The sequence below is a fragment of the Bos indicus x Bos taurus genome, chromosome 4 (assembly GCF_003369695.1).
Source record: "Bos indicus x Bos taurus breed Angus x Brahman F1 hybrid chromosome 4, Bos_hybrid_MaternalHap_v2.0, whole genome shotgun sequence".
Classification (NCBI taxonomy): domain Eukaryota; kingdom Metazoa; phylum Chordata; class Mammalia; order Artiodactyla; family Bovidae; genus Bos; species Bos indicus x Bos taurus.
Window position 1 is genome coordinate 24,636,891 of NC_040079.1, and position 21,498 is coordinate 24,658,388.

The window sequence follows — 21,498 nt, forward strand, 5'->3', positions numbered from 1 at the left end:
AAAAATTATTTGCCAAACCCCATTAGATTCTAAAGCCTGGAGAAGGAGAGGGTATACAACTAAAATAGCAATAGCAATTGACCTTTTGTTTTAATGGTGTTTCTGGGCAACCTCTGGATAAGGTTACCCTGGTTCATTAACTTTAATAACCTTTCCTCTTGGGCTCTGGGTTCTCAATGTTCTTTCTGAAAAGCAAGTTTCTTTGTACGCATAAATTCTCACAGCAGAGAAAACCCACATTTCCACAACAGCCTCATTGATAGCTGAGCAAAATAAAATCTGGCACAGAGCAAAGCATCCCAAGGGAATTAATCCAAGATGTCATTCTTGTTTGTGAATGCTTTGTGGTCCCAGTTAAAAGTTTAATAGTAAAATTGAATTAATCAAGATAGAAACAGGACCTTCTGACATACCTGAATGAAATGCATAACACAATTTTAATTAAATCATCTAATCATTTAAGTTAAATCACTCGGAGATAAAAATATCTAGAAATGAACACCAGCAAAAATATTATTTAACACATAAAGAATAAAAAAACTTTTAAAGATTATAGAAATAACCAGATAGAACTGTAGTGAGAAGAAAGCAAAAAAAAGGAAATGTTATTATTTGCAACATGGCAGTAGCTTGGTTTACTGATGTCTACTCTCATGTTTATAGGTTACATAACAATTCACGTGCAGCTCAATATCAGGAAAACAAACAACCCAATTAAAAAAATGGGTGGAAGACCTAAGCAGACCTTTGTCTCAAATGAAGACATACAGATGGCCAATAAACACATGAAAAGATGCTCAACATTGCTCATTATTAGAGAAATGCAAATCAAAACTACAATGAGGTATCACTTTATACCAGTCAGAATGTCCATTACCAAAAATATCTACATACAATAAGTGATGGAGAGAATGTGGAGAAAAGGGAATCCTTTTGAACTGATGGTGGGAACATAAATTGATACAGCTACTATGGAGAACAGTGTGGACATTTCTTAAGAAACTACGAATAAAACTACTCTATGATCCAGCAATCCCATTACTGGATATATACCCTGAGAAAACCGTAACTCAAAAGACACATGTACCCCAAAGTTCTCTGAAGCACTATTTACAACTGTCAGGACATGGAAGCAACCTAGATGTCCATCGACAGATGAATGGATAAGGAAATTGTGGTACATATATACAATGGAATATTACTCAGCCATAAAAAGGAAAGAAACTGGGTCATTTGCAGTGATGTGGATGAATCTAGAGACTGTCATAAGTCAGAAAGAGAAAAACAAATATCGTATATTAATGCACATATATGGAATCTAGAAAAATGTAACTGATGAACCTATCTGCAGGGCAGGATAGAGACGCAGATGTAGAGAATGGACTTGCAGACACAGTAAGAGAAGGAAAAGGTGGGACCAACTGAAAGAGTAGCACTAGAACATATACACCACCAAGTATAAAAGAGCCAGTGGGAAGCTGCTACATACAGCACAGGGAGCTCAGCTCAGGGCTCTGGGATGACTTAAAGGGGTAAGATGGAGGGATGATAGGGAGGCTCAAGAGGGAGGGAATGTTGTTGTTATTCAGTTGCTAAGTTGTGTCCAGCTCTTTGCAACCCCATGGACTGCAGTACACCAGCCTTCCCTGTCCTTCACTGTCTCCGGGACTTTGCTCTAACTCATGTCAGGGAAGGGATATATGTATACGTACAGCTGATTCACAATGCTGTACAGTAGAAACTAATACATTGTAAAGCAATTATCCTCCAATTTAAAAAGAAATTTTTAAATAATTCATATACATGCATAGGGTAGTAAATCCTCCTCAAGCAGCAGCCCTTTCTCTATTGTCTTTTCTTAAAGGAGCATAGGCTACAGAGACTATTTCTCCCAGACGCATGGGAATGTTCAGTCAATATTTTCTCAGTACTAACCCGAATTGGCAAGACGCTTTAGAGAAAAAAAAACAAACAAAGATGACATCGTCTCTACCCTCAAGGAGCTTACAATCTAGTGAAGAATATAAAATGTTGACGCTCCCATACTTTGGCCACCCATTAGGAAGAGCCGACTCAGTGGAAAAGACCCTGATGCTAGAGAAGATTAAAAGCAAAAGGAAAAGGAGGTGGTAGAGGATGAGACTGGAGAAGGCAATGGCACCCCACTCTAGTACTCTTGCCTGATAAATCCCATGGACGGAGGAGCCTGGTAGGCTGCAGTCCGTGGGGTCGCGAAGAGTTGGACACGACTGAGCGACTTCACTTTCACTTTCATGCATTGGAGAAGGAAATGGCAACCCACTCCAGTGTTCTTGCCTGGAGAATCCCAGGGACAGCGGAGCCTGGTGGGCTGCCGTCTGTGGGGTTGGCACAGAGTCGGACACGACTGAAGCGACTTAGCAGTAGTAGGGGATGAGATGGTTAGATTGCATCACCAACTCAAAGAACATGAATTTGAGCAAACTCCAGGAGATAGTGGAGGACAGAGGAGTAGTAGTCCATGGGGTCACAAAGAGTCATATGCAACTTAGCAACTTAACACCACCAACATAAAACAAGTACATAAATCACCACAATGCAACATAGACTAAGTGCCATAAGAAAGGTAAAAGATCACCATGAGAGTTCACAAAAGGAAAGGGACCCAGGAAGATTTCATGGTGACAAGTGGTATCTGACCTATGCATCAAAAGGTGGCTTTGTTGACAGAATGAAAGAAAGAGAAGAGGACTTTTTCAAGTAGGGTACAAAGTAAAATAAAGGTATAGAAACAGAAAAACCACACAAAAAGTGTTTTAAAAGACACAGAATCTAAAGCCAGGCAGACCTTGAATGATATCGCAGCTCTACCACCATGGCTGTGGAACCAACACCACATTCCTTAACCACTGGTTTCCTCAGCTCTAAAATTCTATTAGACAGAATACCTATCTCATAAAGCTATCACGAGAATTCAATAATGCACGTACCATGGTGAAAACTGTGTGATGAATAAACACACTGTTCATTTTAAAAGAACAAAAAAGGTAGTGGAATATAGTTAAGTTATAAAGACAGGCAGCAGACAGATCATGAAATGGGATAAACGGCAACATAAATGTTTTGAACTTGACTCCAGACAGTATGAACTTCCCGTGTAGGTCAGAGGTAAAGAATCCTCTGGTCAATGCAGGAGATGCGGGTTTTCGGGTTCAATTCCTGAGTCAAGAAAACTCCCTGGAGAAAGAAATGGCAACCCACTCCAGTACTGTTGCCTGAGAAATCCCATGGACAGAGGAGCCTGGTGGGCTACAGTCCATGGGGTCACAAAAGAGTAGAACACAACTGAGCGACTAAACAACAACTACACACAGTATAGATCCACAGAAGATCTTATGCAAAGATGTGACATGGTCAGATCTGAACCTGCAGCATATGGACTTACTAAAAAGGATGAGCCAAGAAGCAGATTGGGAATAAAGTGATCAACAATAGCCAATGTTAAAGATATCAAGCCAATTTCATTCTCAGAGACTAAATGGATCAATCACCAATCAGTCATTACTTCAGCCACAAAAGTTAAAATGCAGCCATATTCTTTGGCACAGGTCTTTTTCGATATCAGTACTAGATAAACCCTACAACTACTCACTACCAAAAGTACTAACCTACACATCTCACATATACTACAAATAAGGTAGAAATGTTGTCACATCAGTGTCTTCACACCATTTTGCACAAAGAAGCAAGCTTTTTATTTTACAAGCCCAACTTCAGTATCTATCCTCCTCTGATTCTTAGACTATGCTAATTGCATAATCCTCCACAAGATGGCACACTACTATTCGTAATTAAATCAATTTTTCCACTTTGAAATAGTACAGAATGCATATACTAAGGACTGACATACCATGGGCCCAATTTCAGATAAAAATCTAATGTCATGCAGCTGTATTTAAAATGGATAACCAACAAGGACCTACTGTATAGCACAGGAACTTTGCTCAATGCTATGTGACAGGCTGGATGGGAGAGGAGTTTGGGGAGAATGGATACATGTATATGTACAGCTGAGTTCCTTCAGCCTTCACCTGAAACTATCATAACACTGTTTGTTAATTGGCTATACCCCAAAACAAAATTAAAAAAAATTTTTTTTTAATTCAAGTCTCAAAAAGAAGAGGGAAGAGGAGGGTTAGTAGCCTTGTAAAAGAGGTTAGCTTAATTTCTAGTGTAATACAATAGAAAAACAAGTGAAATTTTTTAAAAAGCTTTTAAGAAACACAAACTTATATCCAAGGTTAAATGAACTCTGTCAGGACATTTAGTTTATGAGTTTAATCCCTCTGAAAATGTAGCCAAGACCTTAGATTGACATGAGAATTTTTGAAGGGAGGAATAAATTAGAAGGGAAAAAGATACTTTATGTGCTCTTTAACCTTACTTTCTTTAGCCATTCTCTTGAACGCTCAAGACCCAGCAGATTATCAACTGGATTCATCTGTCTCTCTTTAAAAAGAGCTATATTTCTTACGTAAAGCTATGATTACAAAACTACAGACTGATCTTTTGGGTTATTTCAACATATTGCAATTTCCATGCTAAAAGGTTGTATTTTCTGCCTATGACAATATACTTTATACTAGGGCTGTATTTTAGAATTCCTTTCTGATAACCATATGAAAGAAACAGATTTGTGTCACATGTAGTTATAGAAATATACCATCACATGTAGTTATAGAAATACAGCCATATGAATGTATTTGTATTTAAAAACTAAAGCCCATGTTTACCTACTTTCTTCAATGGTTTCTTTAAAGAACATCAAGGAAAATCATTATGTAGAATTTAAAAAAAAAAAAAAGAAGAACTTTACATATACAGTATATAGAACAGTCAGGTTCAGATTTCCATAGAAGGCTCTTTCCAGCAACTTCTTTAACTCTTTAAAAGATATCAAATACTGGGGTTTTGCCTAAATCTTATCACCTATTCTGCTTAAGTCAGAAAAAGGCTGGTAATGTACGTTCTTAAAATTCAATGAGAGTTGAACAAAGAATTGCCTGGTGCAATGAAGTTTTCATCTGGACAGACTTCCACTCTGAAGCAAAACAGACATGTCTTTTCTGTCTTTCTATTCGCCTTATTTTATTCAGACTTGAAACACAACTCAGAGTTGAAGAATGTAAGTGGAAAACTGCCAGGTGTAGGAATTATGATCAATAAAATTGACATGCTCTTCCAAGTAGGACAAAATACAACATTCCTTCTCTAGTAATAACAACAGAATTCACTTAGAAGAAAACTTTGAAAATTAGAGTAAAATTTGTGCCTCCATGTACTTTTAAATTCTTAGAGCTGTAGCAAAATTGAAAAAAAAAAAAAAAAGATCTACAGACTGAAAAAGGAAAAGAAAATTTAAGGACTATTACATTTTTAATATTTAAGAAAACAAGATACATGAAACACGGGGAATCAATAATTGCTCCGAAATACAAGTCACTTCAAAGAAGCTGAAATAAGCTCTATGAAGTTTTAGTCTAGTTAAATACCTGGCACACTGCAATCACTCAATAAATGTTAGCAATTATTAAGAAAGCTGTTGTTCCTTACTCTTTATATCTGCAATAGCTTTTAATAAGAATGTAAAGGAATTAACTATCCTTTTCAATTTCACTTTATGGTATTTTATAAGTGAAGTTATATACTTTATTACTATTTATATATTTAATACTTGCTAAGGTCTCAGGATTTAGCTCACATCTACTGTGTTTTCTCTTTTCTGCTATTATACTGGAGATTTTCATTGTATCTTCAGCATAAGAATCTAAGAATCACCAAGGTAACAGCAACATAAACACAGGCTTTGGAGCCAGACAGTCCTACAGACCTAGGTTCAAATCCCAGCTCCACAGCTCTGGACACAACATCACCTATTCTGTATAATGAGGATTATCTACCTTTCCAGTAGTAAATAAAATAAATGAACATATTAAAGTTCTAATCCCAACCTCTACATATTGTAGGTATTCAATAAATATTACTCCTCAGGTTTGAAGAAAACGTTTTAGTCTAGTGAAAATGTTCTTAACTCTTTGATGATCTGAATTCATGGATTCTCTTTCAGAAAAATGAATATGCAAACCAAATATTACACATAATCTCAACAGATTAAGAGCCCTGTTCAGGAAATCTTCGAAATGCGTATTTAAAATAAGGACTGGACTTCTCTATACTTCATTACGTAGGCACCAACTTTATAAAGACAGAACTTCTGGTTTCTTCAAATTCTACTTGAGGAAAGTCACAACCTACCTAATTCTTACGAGAAAGTTCTTAAAATGATTTTCAGTATTTTTTTCTAAAAATATGAAAGTATACTTATAGTTTCCCTTACTTTCTAAAACATTAGTAAGGGTAATATATACAAAAGATGAAACAAATATACTGAAATAATACTGGTTAGAATGTGGAATTACGGGTGAGATATTTTTTTTCCCTTCAAAACTGCTTGCTTTAAATTGCTTTTCAAAAATTTTTAATCTGCTTAAAAATATTTCCACTGTGAGATTACATCAAAAAAAAAAAGACCTCTAAATTTACATCAAATTCTCTCAGAAGAACTAATAAGTATGTATTTGTATGTTAATGTTGCATATAAATAGTATGTATTTATATTATAAATTATTTCATTTAACTCCCACAAATCAATTATTCCTATTTTAATCATCATCATAACTCCTTCAAGATCAAACAAAAAGTCAGTGGGAAAAAAAAAATCAGGATTGAAATCCAGATATGTTTAACAAATACACATACACACTTCCCTCCCACAAACTCAACCTCCAACCACTATATCTGATTGTTATATCAATAAGATTGTACTAGAAAAGGTTCTTTCTAAGACTTAACAATAAATGCATCTTAGAAGATGATTAAAATCAACCTAATGGTAGCAGTTATAAGAATACATAATGAAATAAAGTATATGAAACCACCTTGGTAAATTATGCTTTTAATTTTCTAATAGAAATAGAAGAATTTGTAGAGAAAAAAATCCCAAAGATATCCCAGATTCTCTTACACTCAAATTAAATCCAGAAAGCACCAAATGTTACCCTAAAAAACACAAAGTCTATAAAACATTTTATTTTTCTACCTAGATCCCAAGGTAGTAAACTACAGCTGTAAGATAATATAGTCTATATACAGAACAATCATCAGAAATTTTAAATATATTAGAATAAAATCAATAACGTAAATTCACCTCAAAAATATTAGCATATTAAACAAACGGCATCATGAAATGATCTGCTCACCAAGGTTTAAAGCAATGTAAGAATGTAGTTTCTAAATAAATATCTTTCTTTCCATTCAAAGGAAAATGGATTTCAAAATTTTGATTAAATTCAACAAATATTTAGTACATACTCCATACCAGGCTCTGGGGCCACAAAAATAAATAATGCAAGATTCCTCTCTCTCCCCTCCTCGGCCACAATAAGACTACTGGGGATGGGAGATAGAAAGGAGAGAGCAATGGGACACATAACACCTACCCAAGCAATTCTAAAACAATATGGAAATCACTATAGTAAAAATAATAGGATGAACAAAGTTCTATGCAAACACAAAAAAGGAAATGATTATTCAGCCTGGACCTGTCTTCTGAAACACAAAATAATATATCTAACCACTTATCAGAAATATCTACTAGGATTTGTAGATGACACCACCCTTATGGCAGAAAGTGAAGAGGAACTAAAAAGCCTCTTGATGAAAGTGAAAGTGGAGAGTGAAAAAGTGGGCTTAAAGCTCAACATTCAGAAAACGAAGATCATGGCATCTGGTCCCATCACTTCATGGGAAATAGATGGGGAAACAGTGGAAACAGTGTCAGACTTTATTTTTGGGGGCTCCAAAATCACTGCAGATGGTGACTGCAGCCATGAAATTAAAAGACACTTACTCCTTGGAAGGAAAGTTATGACCAACCTAGATAGCATATTCAAAAGCAGAGACATTACTTTGCCAACAAAGGTCCGTCTAGTCAAGGCTATGGTTTTTCCTGTGGTCACGTATAGATGCGAGAGTTGGACTGTGAAGAAAGCTGAGAGCCGAAGAACTGATGCTTCTGAACTGTGGTGTTGGAGAAGACTCTTGAGAGTCCCTTGGACTGCAAGGAGATCCAACCAGTCCATTCTGAAGGAGATCAGCCCTGGGATTTCTTTGGAAGGAATGATGCTAAAGCTGAAACTCCAGTACTTTGGCCACCTCATGTGAAGAATTGACTCACTGGAAAAGACTCTGATGCTGGGAGGGATTGGGGGCAGGAGGAGAAAGGGACGACAGAGGATGAGATGGCTGGATGGCATCACTGACTTGATGGATGTGAGTCTGAGTGAACTCCAGGAATTGGTGATGGACAGGGAGGCGTGGTGTGCTGCGATTCATGGGGTTGCAAAGAGTCGGACACGACTGAGAGACTGAACTGAACTGAACTGAACTAGGATTTGTAACTGGAATCTCAAACTTAACCTGTCTGAAATCAACCTGCTGAACAACAGACCATATTTAATCCTCTTTTTCCACCCATCTTAGGGAAAGGCTATACTATTTTCCCAATTAATCAGATCAAAACCTTGAGTTATCCTTTACTCCTTTCACTCACTCATATCCAGACTGTCAGTAAATCCTGTCAGCTGTATGTGACATCTTCAAAATACACCCAAAATTTGATTAATTCTCATCACTATGATCACCACTCTAGTAAATTCCAATGCTAACATTACTTCTCTGGTAAGAACTGCTTCCTAAAAGGTCTCACTACTTCTGCCCATCATCTAATTTGTTTTGTTAAAATGCAAAGTCAGGTATTAACAGTAACATTTCTCAAAGCCCAACAATATTTCTCATTAATCTCTCACTATGAATAAAGGTTAAAGTTCTTACAAAAAAACAACACAATCTCCCATCACTACCTCTCTGACTTTATTCCCTATACTCTCTTCTTCACCCACCACCTTATACCAAGCAGCATATAATCTGGAAAAAAAAACAAGAGTAGAGGAAAGGTTGGCAAGAGTTTACTTTGTAAACACTATTATTTCAATATGAATACCACTTACACAGAGCAAGAAATTTCATTTGAAATTTTATATGAATACCAGCAGTATTTACTTACTGTGGAATGTCAAAACTTATGAGGTATTTTAATCCTTTAAAAAATAAATAGGTAATGAATCTTCCCAGAAAGCTCCACAAACTCAGACAAAAATATTACATACCATTTCAAGAGTATCATGGGCCTCCTTAGAGCCCACTTATGAAGCCTCATCTAAGAAAACAAAGAAATACCAAAAGAATAGAGCATGGCAATAAAAAGGACTATAGACAGCAAGGGTTAGCTGAAACAAAAGATTGGGAATGCCAGGGCATAGAAGTTACTAGACTTTTGAATGGTATTTTAAAAATTCCTTTTGTTTTCTCTTGATATAGCAGATTCCTGGATTACCTACCTCATAAGCAAACACATGTTTAAACTTAACCTAAACCACAATTCTAGAATCTTATGAAAGTACAAAGGTTTTTCTGACTTGGTTGAGTCCTAGGCATCTTGCCTTACTTTTATCTCTGTTTCTAGACACCTGAATCCTCAGAAGCTGCATTCCTCCTCTACCTCAATCTGGATTCCAATCCTAACTGCATCACTAGTTTATATGTGTGTGCATGTGCATATCAGTCGCTCAGTGGTGCGTGCGTGCGTGCATATCAGTCGCTCAGTGGTGTCCGACTCTTTGCAACCCCAGGGACTGTAGTCTGCCAGGTCTGTGTGTGGTGTGTGTGTGTGTGTGTCAGTCGCTCAGTGGTGTCCGACTCTTTGCGACCCCATGGACTGTAGTCTGCCAGGTTCCTCTGTACATGGAATCCTCCAGGCAAGAATACTGGAGTGGGTTGCCATTTCCTTATCCAGGATATCTTCCTGACCCAGGGATTGAACCTGGGTCTCCTGTGCTGGCAGGCAGATTCTTAACCACCTGAGCCACCAGGGAAGCCCTAAATTACACTATTAAAAAAATGACAACTTGTTATCAACAAAAATATGTAAAGGAATAGGTCACTGGTACTGAAGGTAACATTAAAAGAATTCTAAGTTGTTCAGTGCTAGTCAATGTTAGCATTTGTAAGTATGTGTGTATATATATGTATATGTATGTATGCATATATGTGTGCTGCTGCTAAGTCACTTCAGTCATGTCCGACTCTGTGCGACCCCACAGATGGCAGCCCACCAAGCTCCCCCGTCCCTGGGATTCTCCAGGCAAGAACACTGCAGTGGGTTGCCATTTCCTTCTCCAATGCATGAAAGTGAAAAGTGAAAGTGAAGTCGCTCAGTCATGTCTGACTCCTACTATGTATGCATGTGTGTATGTGTATATATATATGTGTGTGTATGTGTGTATCTCAAAAGGAAGAATTCCTCACCAATAAGTTTTACACACCATCCCTATCACTCACACAAAGGATTATTGGAATGTGGTTAAACTCCTTGAATTTCACCATTCACTTAGTATTATTTCCACACTATAAGCAGCAATGATAACACTGACCATCAAGCTCACGTGAGTTATGGACAACTTTTTGTTACTTGACTATCATGATTATTTAGTTTATCAGACTTTAAGTTTTTGGCTCCTCTTTTAAAGGCTCAAAATCTCATTTTATTATCACATGCATGTGGGCATGCTCAGTCGTGTCAACTCTTCACAATCCCATGGACTATAGTCCACCAGGTTCCTCTGTCCATGGAATTCTCCAGGTGAGAATACTGTGAAGTAGGCTGCCATGTCCTCCTCCAAGGGATCTTCCTGACCTAGGGATCAAACCTGCATCTCTCTTGTGTCTCCTGCATTGGCAGGCAGATTCTTTACAACTGAGCCACCTGGGAAGCAGCATGGGCCTAAATAAAGCCTGACCCAGCATTTAGGAAGTCTAGTGGGGTAAAAAAAAAAAAAAAATCACTGAAACAGATACAAAATGGCTCTAAGTTAAAATCCCTCTATTTGGCACAGTGGATAGAGAAGCCTGGTGGACTACAAATCCATGGGGAAGCAAGAGTTGGACACGACTGAGTGAACACACACATCCACATACAGACATATTGATAGATAAATCTTTAAATTTCCTATGGTAGAAATATTTGCTCAAAAATATATTCACAAAGTACTTTTATTACACTTCTATAAACCAGTCCTCAAACAGAAGTACGGATACTGGTCAATTTTTCATTGTAGATCTTTGTTAATCTATAATAAATCCTCAGAAGCTATGACAAATTAATCCTTTAAAGATTCCATCTGGAATATATCCCATGCCTGTAAGTCATTCTTACTTATTTACAATGACTTACTTTAAGTCATTGTTTTCTTATAGTTTCTAAAGCAAATGAAGTAAATACTGAAACAACTCTTTTCCTTTCCTTGAAGAATTTTTTTAAAGGGAGTGTAGGGATAAGGATCTTATGACTAACAAGAGTCTGCGGAAATCCTCCTCTTAATTCATAAAACCAAGATATTACCAAAAAAAATGTGGATCTTTATCACTATATGTTGTAAGTATTTTACTTCAAGGATCTCTGACCCGAAAAGTCAGATTTTAATTTTAAATGTCTCTGCTTATACCAAGTTCTTAGGACATCTGCCTATTATTTGAATATTCTCATTTTCCATTCTCAAATATCATGGGTTACAAAAAAAGAAAATCTTTCTCTTTTGTTACACATGTACTTTAACCTATTTTATATAGGCCATATTCCATAATAAGCAACACAGAAAGCACTATGAAAATTCCTTCTGCTCCTTGATTAAGGAAAACTTTAAATGTTAAAGTAAACCACATTATTTTCATATTTAAGAAAAATAGCATTTTATCTAGGAAATAAAAGTAGCTTTCCAAACAAACACTCTTTTTTAGTATTTTCTTAGCAATTTTTAAAGGAGGACCTAATAATATTTTCATCGTAACTGAGAAAAAAAAGGAACGGCATTATAAATTCCACTGTATGTTCAAAAGAGGAAAAAAGCTACTGTAGACAATCTAAATACAAAATTTTACCTCTTTTTTCATATAAATTTAACTTTTTTGGATTAAAAAAAATCAACATATATAGATCTGGTTCTCTGAGAAATAAGCATATGCATTATTTATTGAACTCTCAGGTAGAAAAAAAAGATGCTTAAGACTACAGCTGAGTCAAACCTATTTCTGTGGGAAGGAAGGGGTTTGGGAAGAGAAGCTAAGACTAGGAAAGCAAATTCCTATGCCTCAAATGAACCTTTTCCAAAGAGACCCTAATAATACTAAGAAAACTCACAAGTTATTCTACAAATTTAGCAGTGGATTTTAAATAAAATATTATAATTTCTCCTTTTACTTATAAAACATGTGTGATAATGTTAATGCCTAGATCATTATTATCTGCACTGCAATAATTTTTTAAAATTATGAATCAAAAAGACTATTCCTGGAGAACTACTGTCAGCATAACACAATACTAATAAAACAGAGTTTCTATTACAAGTAAAATATTATTTGGGTGAATATTGGCATTTTATGTGGTAAAGTTTTTTTAAAAACTAAATAAAATAAAATTATACAGAATTCTTGGTACTATTTGCTTCTCAGGATGGTAATTTGAAGCCAATTATAATTTTAGCATTAACCTCTAAATATAACAGTATTTAAGCTGTTCTAGGCTTTAGAAACCTAGGGAAAATTTGTATTATCAAGTTACAGAAAATTAAAAAGGCAAGAAAGATTAACTAAAACAAATTATTTATACACCTGGGGACAGTGTTTAGCAATTAATGGATCTACCAACATTAGGCTACCTAATTTTATATCCTCTCCCTTTAAAAATATACCTTAATTTCTCTTTTACTACAATTCCCATACTATGGCATTAAAATATTGTAAAGTTAAAAAATAAAATAATATATATAAATGCACTAAAAATCAAGAAATATTCCAGCTAACTGTGAAATCAAGCACATATAAAACTATACACACACACACATAAAGGTCTGCACAATACATTTCTTCTAGGTTTTCTAATTTCATCTGTGCAGCAGCCTCCCCAGGCTGATGTGCCATTGCCTGGTTTTGGTTATATCTGAAGCTAATGCCTATTTTCTTTGATACCTGGTTATGGCCAATAACATGTAACCTCTGCAAGGAATGGAAAGAAGTATATATATTCACGAGTATCTGATATTTAATAATGTATCATTTTTTAAAAAATCTGCTTTCCATTCGAAGTAGTCCTTACCTGTCTGGACATCAATAACCATCTGATGACCTCCCCTCATTCCTGGCCGGTTATCTTCTCCATCACCTGAAGTAGAAACAATATATTTTTTAAAAGAAGTAACAACTACATATCCAGAGTAACTTCATTCATAAGTCTGTAATGAGTACTGAAAATAGCACACACTTATTCCTTCAATATTAAGAATAAGAGGACTCATAGAAGAAATAATATTACTTATAACTAAATTTATAATAATTATTTTGCTCTTTTTTTCTAATTGCTGGCTTTCAGGCTCTTAATGCACTGGAAGCTACTTTCAACTTATTTAGAACCAATGCCATTAAGCAGCAAAGACATAGGATATTCCAACAAAAACATAAAATCTCTAAACTAGTGGAGTGACAAAGTGAAGGTGGGAAACAATTACAGAATTAGACTGCAGGTCTTATAACTCTAGGCATGGTTTATTGGTAAAATGAGCAGTTTTATTTTTATTATTTTTTTAAAAAATTATTCTTATTTATTTGGCTGCACTGGGTCTTAGTTGCAGCATGTGGGGTTCTAGTTCCCCGATCAGGGTTCAAACTCAGGACCCCTACATTGGGAACATGTAGTCCTAGCCACTGGACCACCAGGGAAGTCCCTAATGAGCAGTTTTAAAGTTCATTAAACTAGCTACTGATAACTATGATGCTATCAAGTTTTACATTAATGATAATTTCCTCGCTGTATATATTTTGTTTTCCAATATTTCAGAAATCAGTTTCCACATAATCCACCACTTTGAGTAGCACTGTGTGACAAAACGTAAGATTTGCTTTCTTTTGACTCTTATTTACACATCACAGAGCTTAATAGGCAGGTTTAAATATAATCAGTGAAGGGACTTCCCTGCTGATCCAGTGGTTAAGAATTCGCCTTCCAATGCAGGGGACGTGGGTTCGAACCCTGGTTGGGAAAAGATCCGACATGCTGCAGGGCAAGTAAGACGGGGCACAAACTACAGAGAAACCGAGCGCTGCAACGAAAGATCCCTCATTCCACAACAAAGATCTGCGAGACACAACTAGGACCTGATGCAGCCAAATAAATAAATACAATGGGTGAAAATTTTAAACTTCAGTAGGAAAAAACTATTATTCAACTTTAATCTTACTTTATATCAGATCCTACATAAATGAAGATAAACTTTCATTTCCATGGTTCAACAGCTACAAGATTCTAATGCCTTACTTGATGTAAACTTGAAAAACCTGAATTTTTCTTTGCAACTCTCCCATTAATTGAAATGTATTACGTTAGCTAATAACTTTCCCTGAACCAGCCTTCTCCTATGTAAAATAGGGACCATCCAAGTTTCTACTGATTTCACCGGGATACTATGAAAAAGACTGAAATGTCAGTTCTAATATATTATACATAAGATGCAAAACTGAAGCTATATTCAAGCACTAATCAATCAGAAGTTTCCTGCAAATTCTCTCTCCTTTTTAAGACAGGTTTAGATTCTGCAGCTCATTACTGTAGAAGTTTTGCCCTTTTCTTCCTTCTTCTCTCCAATCAGTAAAGTCAGTATTACCACTTTCAAGAACAGATTAAGAAAACACTAAAATAAATTTATTGTCAGTATGCTTGCATTTTATATATTTAATCCATTAGCTTTCAGATATACAGCTGCAATCTGTTTGTTTGCTACCACATGTAGCAAACACGTGGTAGCATGTTTGAAGAAACATGCTTCTTCATTGTTGAAGAAAATTACCTTGTGACTGATAAAACAGGAAAATGATGCCAATGTAACTCAGAACTTATGGAGGTTCATAAGCAATTTTCTCCAGTATATTGATGTTTAACACTATCTGGGAAAGCTTTCTCAGAAACAAAACGAAGGCTGTGACAATGTATGAAGACCAGAGGAAGAAAGCTGAACATCCACAGAACTGCCTTCCTTTACCATAAGTAGTTGCATTCAAGAACTGCTACACTTTCCATTATGTTAACCATCTGACAAAGCAGTGAGTGCCAATGAAGGAGTGACAAAAACCTCTCCCATATGAAAACAGGTCAATGAAGAATATCACACCCAAGATCAGATTTTAAGCTTTGATAAAAATAGTCTTCATTAGCATCAAATGTCCTCTAGTGCCTATAGCTCAAAGAAAGAGTGTGTGACGCAAGGTTTAAAGCTCCAAAATCACTGGGATGCTTAATATAAACGTCTATATTTAACTGTTGTTGTTCAGTCACATCAGACTCTTTACATACTAGCATTTATTCTTATTAGAATTACTACACTAGTTTTTAAAAAGCAGAGACATTACTTTGCCAACAAAGGTCCGTCTAGTCAAGGCTATGGTTTTTCCAGTAGTCATGTATGGATGTGAGAGTTGGACTGTGAAGAAGGCTGAGCACCTAAGAATTGATGCTTTTGAACTGTGGTGTTGGAGAAGACTCTTGAGAGTCCCTTGGACTGCAAGGAGGTCCAACCAGTCCATTCTGAAGGAGATCAGTCCTGAGTGTTCTTTGGAAGGAATGATGCTAAAGCTGAAACTCCAGTACTTTGGCCACCTCATGCGAAGAGTTGACTCATTGGAAAAGACTCTGATGCTGGGAGGGATTGGGGGCAGGAGGAGAAGGGGATGACAGAGGATGAGATGGCTGGATGGCATCACCAACTCGATGGACGTGAGTTTGAGTGAACTCCAGGAGTTGGTGATGGACAGGGAGGCCTGGTGTGCTGTGATTCATGGGGTCGCAAAGAGTCGGACACGAATGAGCGACTGAACTGAACTGAACACTAGTTTTTATTAGTATCTGGCTATTAAGTTCCACAGATTTAGAATGGTATGTCCCATTTCTACCTCTCACATAAGTCCTATGAGCTTTAGTGAGCAATTTTGCAGAATTTAAGGTTTTCTAGGGACACACGTTTGGCATTATAATACCATAACCTATAATTTTACAGAGTCTCTATATAAAAGCAGTTTGTGCTGCTATTCTGTGTAAATAATTCCCAACCTTCTGTTATAGCCATAAAACGAAAAGATTTAAGAGAAAAACTTAAGGTAATAAAATACCTCTGCCACCTTGCTGAGGAGCCTTTGTCTGTTTTTAAGCACCTGATTTTCATTAGTAGGGTACAGTGAAACTTGAGCACAAATGAACTGGAACATTAAAGCAAAGCACCCACAACCTAGAAGGTCAGACTCACCTTTGGTGCTTTTGGGAATGATCTGACTCCATCGTGGCTTATATTCCTGCTGACTGATATACTGATTGAACAAGCCATCTGCAAGTATTAAAGGAGAAAGAATTACATCTCAATAGCTTACACTTTTTATTATAGCAAAAAAGACCAAAATGTGGAAGCCTACATTAAAGAAAATCACTAATATGACACTAAAACAACAGCACATTTTTATAAAATGTCACTTTAGCTTTTATGCTACCTCAAATATAAATAGCAAAATATAAGTTGACACGACCATGTACACAAATTTTTTCAGTGGCAGCTCATACTAAACTTACTAAGTTCTCCCCATTTTTGTACTATTATCCCAAAATCTAGAAAAGGAAATGGGAGATCCAGCAACTTTGGACTAGGCTCTTGTATCTTCGGGAAAAAACAAAACTAGTCCTTTAAAGTGAAAATACCACTTTTACAGTTTAAGTATAAAATTGTATAGAGATAAAAGAACCAGTAACTGTAATAGTATATTTATTGAATACTAAACATTAGAAACTGTGCTATCTTATCTGATTTAATTCTGAAATCAACTTTATGAATTACGCATTATCATCTTCATTTTATAAATGTGGAAATGCGTACTCAAGAGTAATGAATGAATTTAATCCAAATAACAGAGCTCTTAAGTAGTTGGGCGGGGACTCATGTTTCACTATGCTCTACTTTCTTCCTTTAATAAATTCTAAATCTCATTCTTAACAGGAGTTGTTACAGTATAGTAGCTAGTTATACTTGGTACTATGATGGTCTACACTAGGTACTATGATGGAGACTGAACTCCCCACATACATCCATTCTACTCCAAATTATTATCAAGTCCTAATCCTGTGCCCTTCAACAAAGATTAGCTTAAGAATGGTATGAAAGCAATCCCTGGCTACTGAATCATGAGGATCTCCTGGAGGGTGGGGTGGGGTGGGTTGCTTTAGGGAAATATTTTCTTACTTTTAAATGAATATACAGAGAAGGAAGGAAAAATCTACTTTTGTCCCCCTGGAAATGTTTATATCAACATGCAAATGTACATAACTGCTACATTCAAGAATGAAATCAACTCTGTAATGATGACAGGACAGAGAAAGAGAGAGAAACTCAATCACTGAATCCACTAACCATGAAATCTACCTTACCTCTGGACTTGTTATATGATAAAACAACATTCCCTTACTTTTCAAACTAGGGTTTTCTTTTACATGAGCTCAAACAGATTATAATTTACAGAGTTAACCTTTCCTGTAAATTCTGTCATTTGACTCTGATTTCAATCTGAATAAAGGATTTCCTTTTGCTTCATTTAGCCACTGAAAGCAAATACTTTTGCAAAGAACTTATAATGAAAACTGTCTGTTCTTTCTGACTTGTATACTTGCCAAAGACTGTGTAATTTACAGAACCTCCCTAATCTCTTTCTTTTCTGGGCAATTATGAAGCTCAATTGCTACCACACCCTTCAGCTTTCAAGTCCTTTCACAGGGCTTTGAGAAGAAAAGCTCTATCTCATAAACTCAACTAGTTTCTTTTTCTTTGCTTGTGGACTTTAAAAAATTATTGCAAAAAGTAAGCTTTCTCCTTCTTAAATAAGCACTCATAAATTAGCATTTATATTTTAAATGTTAAAGTAAGGGGAACAAATAGATTTCCAGCATGTTTTATTGAGTGTTTCTATCAATATTATCTACTCCCATAGGTTTTCATGACAATTCTTGCCCCATCCAGTCTATTCTGGCCAATAGTATTTTCCTATTACAAAAGTGGGAAATCTTTTGTATTCCAGACAAAATGTTGTGGTGCTCCTACTAACAATAATGATAAGATGATAATAAATATAATAATTACAAATTCAGGAATAAAACAGTACATTTTAGTTCATTTTGTGAAAGGCACATAAAAGTTAAATGATCCTGTTTACGGTTTGTCTTGCAAACCATAAACAGGGCAAGATAAAATTATTTAAGATGAATAATGATTTTAAAATATTCTACATAATGGCTAACTGAAGAGGTGAGAGAGGAATAAGTAAAAGATGGAACTATACAGAGATAGAGAGAAAACTGAGGGAGATAAGAAAACGGCAGAAAAACACAAAGCAACAATAGAGACAATTAGAAAAGTAATAAATTTTCTATTTTTGTGTGTGTTAGTCACTCAGTCATGTCCAACTCTTTGTGACCCCATGGGCTGTAGTCCACCAGGCTCCTCTGTCCATGGAATTCTCCAGGTATGAATACTGGAATGGGTTGCTGTTCCCTTATCCAGGGGATCTTCCCCACCGAGGGATCAAACCCAGGTCTCCTGCATTGCAGGCAGATTCTTTACCATCTGAGCCACCAATGAAGCCCAAGCCAACACAGGAGACATAAGAGATGCAGGTTCGATCCCTGGGTCGGGAAGACCCCTGAAGGAGGGCATAGCAACCCACTCTAGTATTCCTGCCTGGAGAATCCCATGGACAGAGGAGACTGGCAAGCTACAGTCCACAGGGCTGCAAAGTGTCACACAAGACTGAAGCGACATAGCACGCAATTGTCATATTACTAAGTCTGCAACAGTAATTTGTTACAGGACTTTTGATAAGTCAAGGAAGTTCCTCATCTGTAAAACTGATGTTTAAGAGTTGGACAGAGCCTGAGGTTCCTTCCAAATTCTGCCATTCTAGGATTCATCACTGTTAGAACCAATACATTTATTTACTCCAACTGTGTGTGTCTGGCTGATTCCACCTTATCTTCACCTTAGAAAAGTCACCATCTCCTCTTTCTCCTAAAAGTCTTCTGTGACTATTCTGAAAAAGAAATCACAATCCACTGGGGGAAATTCTTCTAAGAGCTCTTAAGGTAGTGATCATAGGAACGGTTTTAATCAGATGAAGGACTTCCTGATCTTTAAAGTCATTCTGAACACTGGAGGTAAAATTCTGTTTCTTCAACCAATCCTTCTATTCTCACTCTTAACTAACCTGAAAAGCTTACAAATACTTTATCCAGCAAGGGCTTCACAATTTCTCTTCTATCAAACACAACTGTCTTATGAGAATATTGTCAGGAATTTTTCAAAATAAAAAAAGCAATTCCCAAAACAATTCTTACGTAATTTTTGTAAAATCAATTTGTAAATACCACACACACACAGGAAAACACACAGTGACGTACATCAAAAACGTAAAAGTGGCGTTCTTTGATTGGCAGGAGTAGGATAATTTTGATTTTGGTTTTTGCCTTTGTATTTATTTGTTTCCCCCCTGCTTTTTTTTTTTTTGCATTGAGCGCGATTACTATCAGAAGAAAAGCCACAAAACAACTAGATACGTGGATTTTTTCTCAAAACTTGGGGAGAATTTTGCAACATACTGTATTACCAATATAAACCATTTTCACATTTACTTTCCTTACCCCTGAAATGTCTCTTCTTCAAGGCTCACTAGACATATTCAGTTTCTACAAGCAGTGCTTTGTACATTGACATCAGCTTGTTTTAACAAGGACAAAGAGACCTAAGTATGCACAAAGGATTTATATTCAGGCATGCAGATGAACTTATTTCCAAAATTTAAATATTAAGTACTCCAAACTTAAAATTAGACATGATGATGATTTTACTCTAGATACAGTTAACCTTCTTTTGAATAATGACAGTTAACAGTATAACATTAGAGATGCTCAGTATATAATAAATGCTTAGAATGGAAAAAAGAGCAAGAGGTGGAGGGACTTTCCTAGCCACATGGCTGACATTTCCTTTGAGTCATCTTATTGTTACTAAGTTCCTTACATTTCAACAAACTGTTCATAAAACTCCTACTTCCAATGAAGTCAATTTCTAGTACATGATGGCTCCCTGACAAGTCATGCCATCTTGCAAAGCAGTCAAGCAAATATTTAAAAAAACATTGTTTGGGGAACTTTTTAATTTGCCTTCCTCTATCTGAAATAAATCCCTTTTCTCTTCAGTAGTCTAAAGGTCACACAGTTCTCCTTAGTATCTCTTATTCATTCTTAGAGACTATCAGAAAACTTGAAGTTACTTCAATATAGAATTATCAAACCTGGAAGCAACTCTTTAAAAAGATCTTACCAAAGAAGAGTTGACTTTTATTGCATACTTACTGTGTGCAAGACACCAGAAAGGTTAACTCATTTACTCTTTAAAATAAATCTGCTGCGTCACTTCAGTCATGTCCAACTCTGTGCAACCCCATAGACGGCAGCCCACCAGGCTCCCCCGTCCCTGGGATTCTCCAGGCAAGAACACTGGAGTGGGTTGCCATTTCCTTCTCCAATGCGTGAAAGTGAAGTCACTCAGTCGAGTCCAACTCTTAGCGACCCCATGGACTGCAGCCTACCAGGCTCCTCCGTCCATGGGATTTTCCAGGCAAGAGTACTAGAGTGGGGTGCCATTGCCTTCTCTGAAAATAAATCTATACAATGGTTATTACTAATTATTGCAAAGTTTAGAAAATCAGGTTCAGAGAAATTAGTAAGCCCAAAGAATCTAAACAAAAAGGTAAAAAGTCCAATTCCAAAGTCTAAAGTATTTTCAACTCTTTATAGAGAGCATGTAACTAAAAATAAACACACATATATAACTAACACAAATAATAGTTTTTATATTACACTATCAGATTAAACACTGTAGTAAAATACATAACAATATACCTATTCAATAACACTTGAAAAAAAGCAAGAGTCTGGGCAACAAAACTCACCACACCAGATTATTCTACTGCAATACTAAATGTTCTAATAAAAGAAGGATCAGTTCAGTTCAGTTCAGTTGCTCAGTCGTGTCCGACTCTTTGCGACCCCATGAATCGCAGCACGCCAGGCCTCCCTGTCCATCACCAACTCCTGGAGTTCACTCAAACTCACGTCCATCGAGTTGGTGATGCCATCCAGCCATCTCATCCTCTGTCGTCCCCTTCTCCTCCTGCCCCCAATCCCTCCCAGCATCAGTCTTTTCCAATGAG

The 21,498-nt window shown here is 36.3% G+C and overlaps 1 protein-coding gene across 3 annotated transcripts in view; it reads right to left on the bottom strand.

Annotated features, from left to right (window-relative positions):
- MKLN1 (muskelin 1) overlaps positions 1 to 21,498 on the bottom strand; it is a 380,366-nt gene that overhangs the window by 88,638 nt on the left and 270,230 nt on the right. For all 3 annotated transcript variants that reach the window (XM_027538967.1, XM_027538968.1, XM_027538969.1), the window contains 2 exons: positions 16,500 to 16,577; positions 13,307 to 13,372 (listed from right to left, as the gene is read on the bottom strand). In XM_027538967.1, coding sequence (XP_027394768.1) covers positions 13,307 to 13,372; positions 16,500 to 16,577 — 144 coding nt within the window. The remainder of the gene's footprint in view (positions 1 to 13,306; positions 13,373 to 16,499; positions 16,578 to 21,498) is intronic.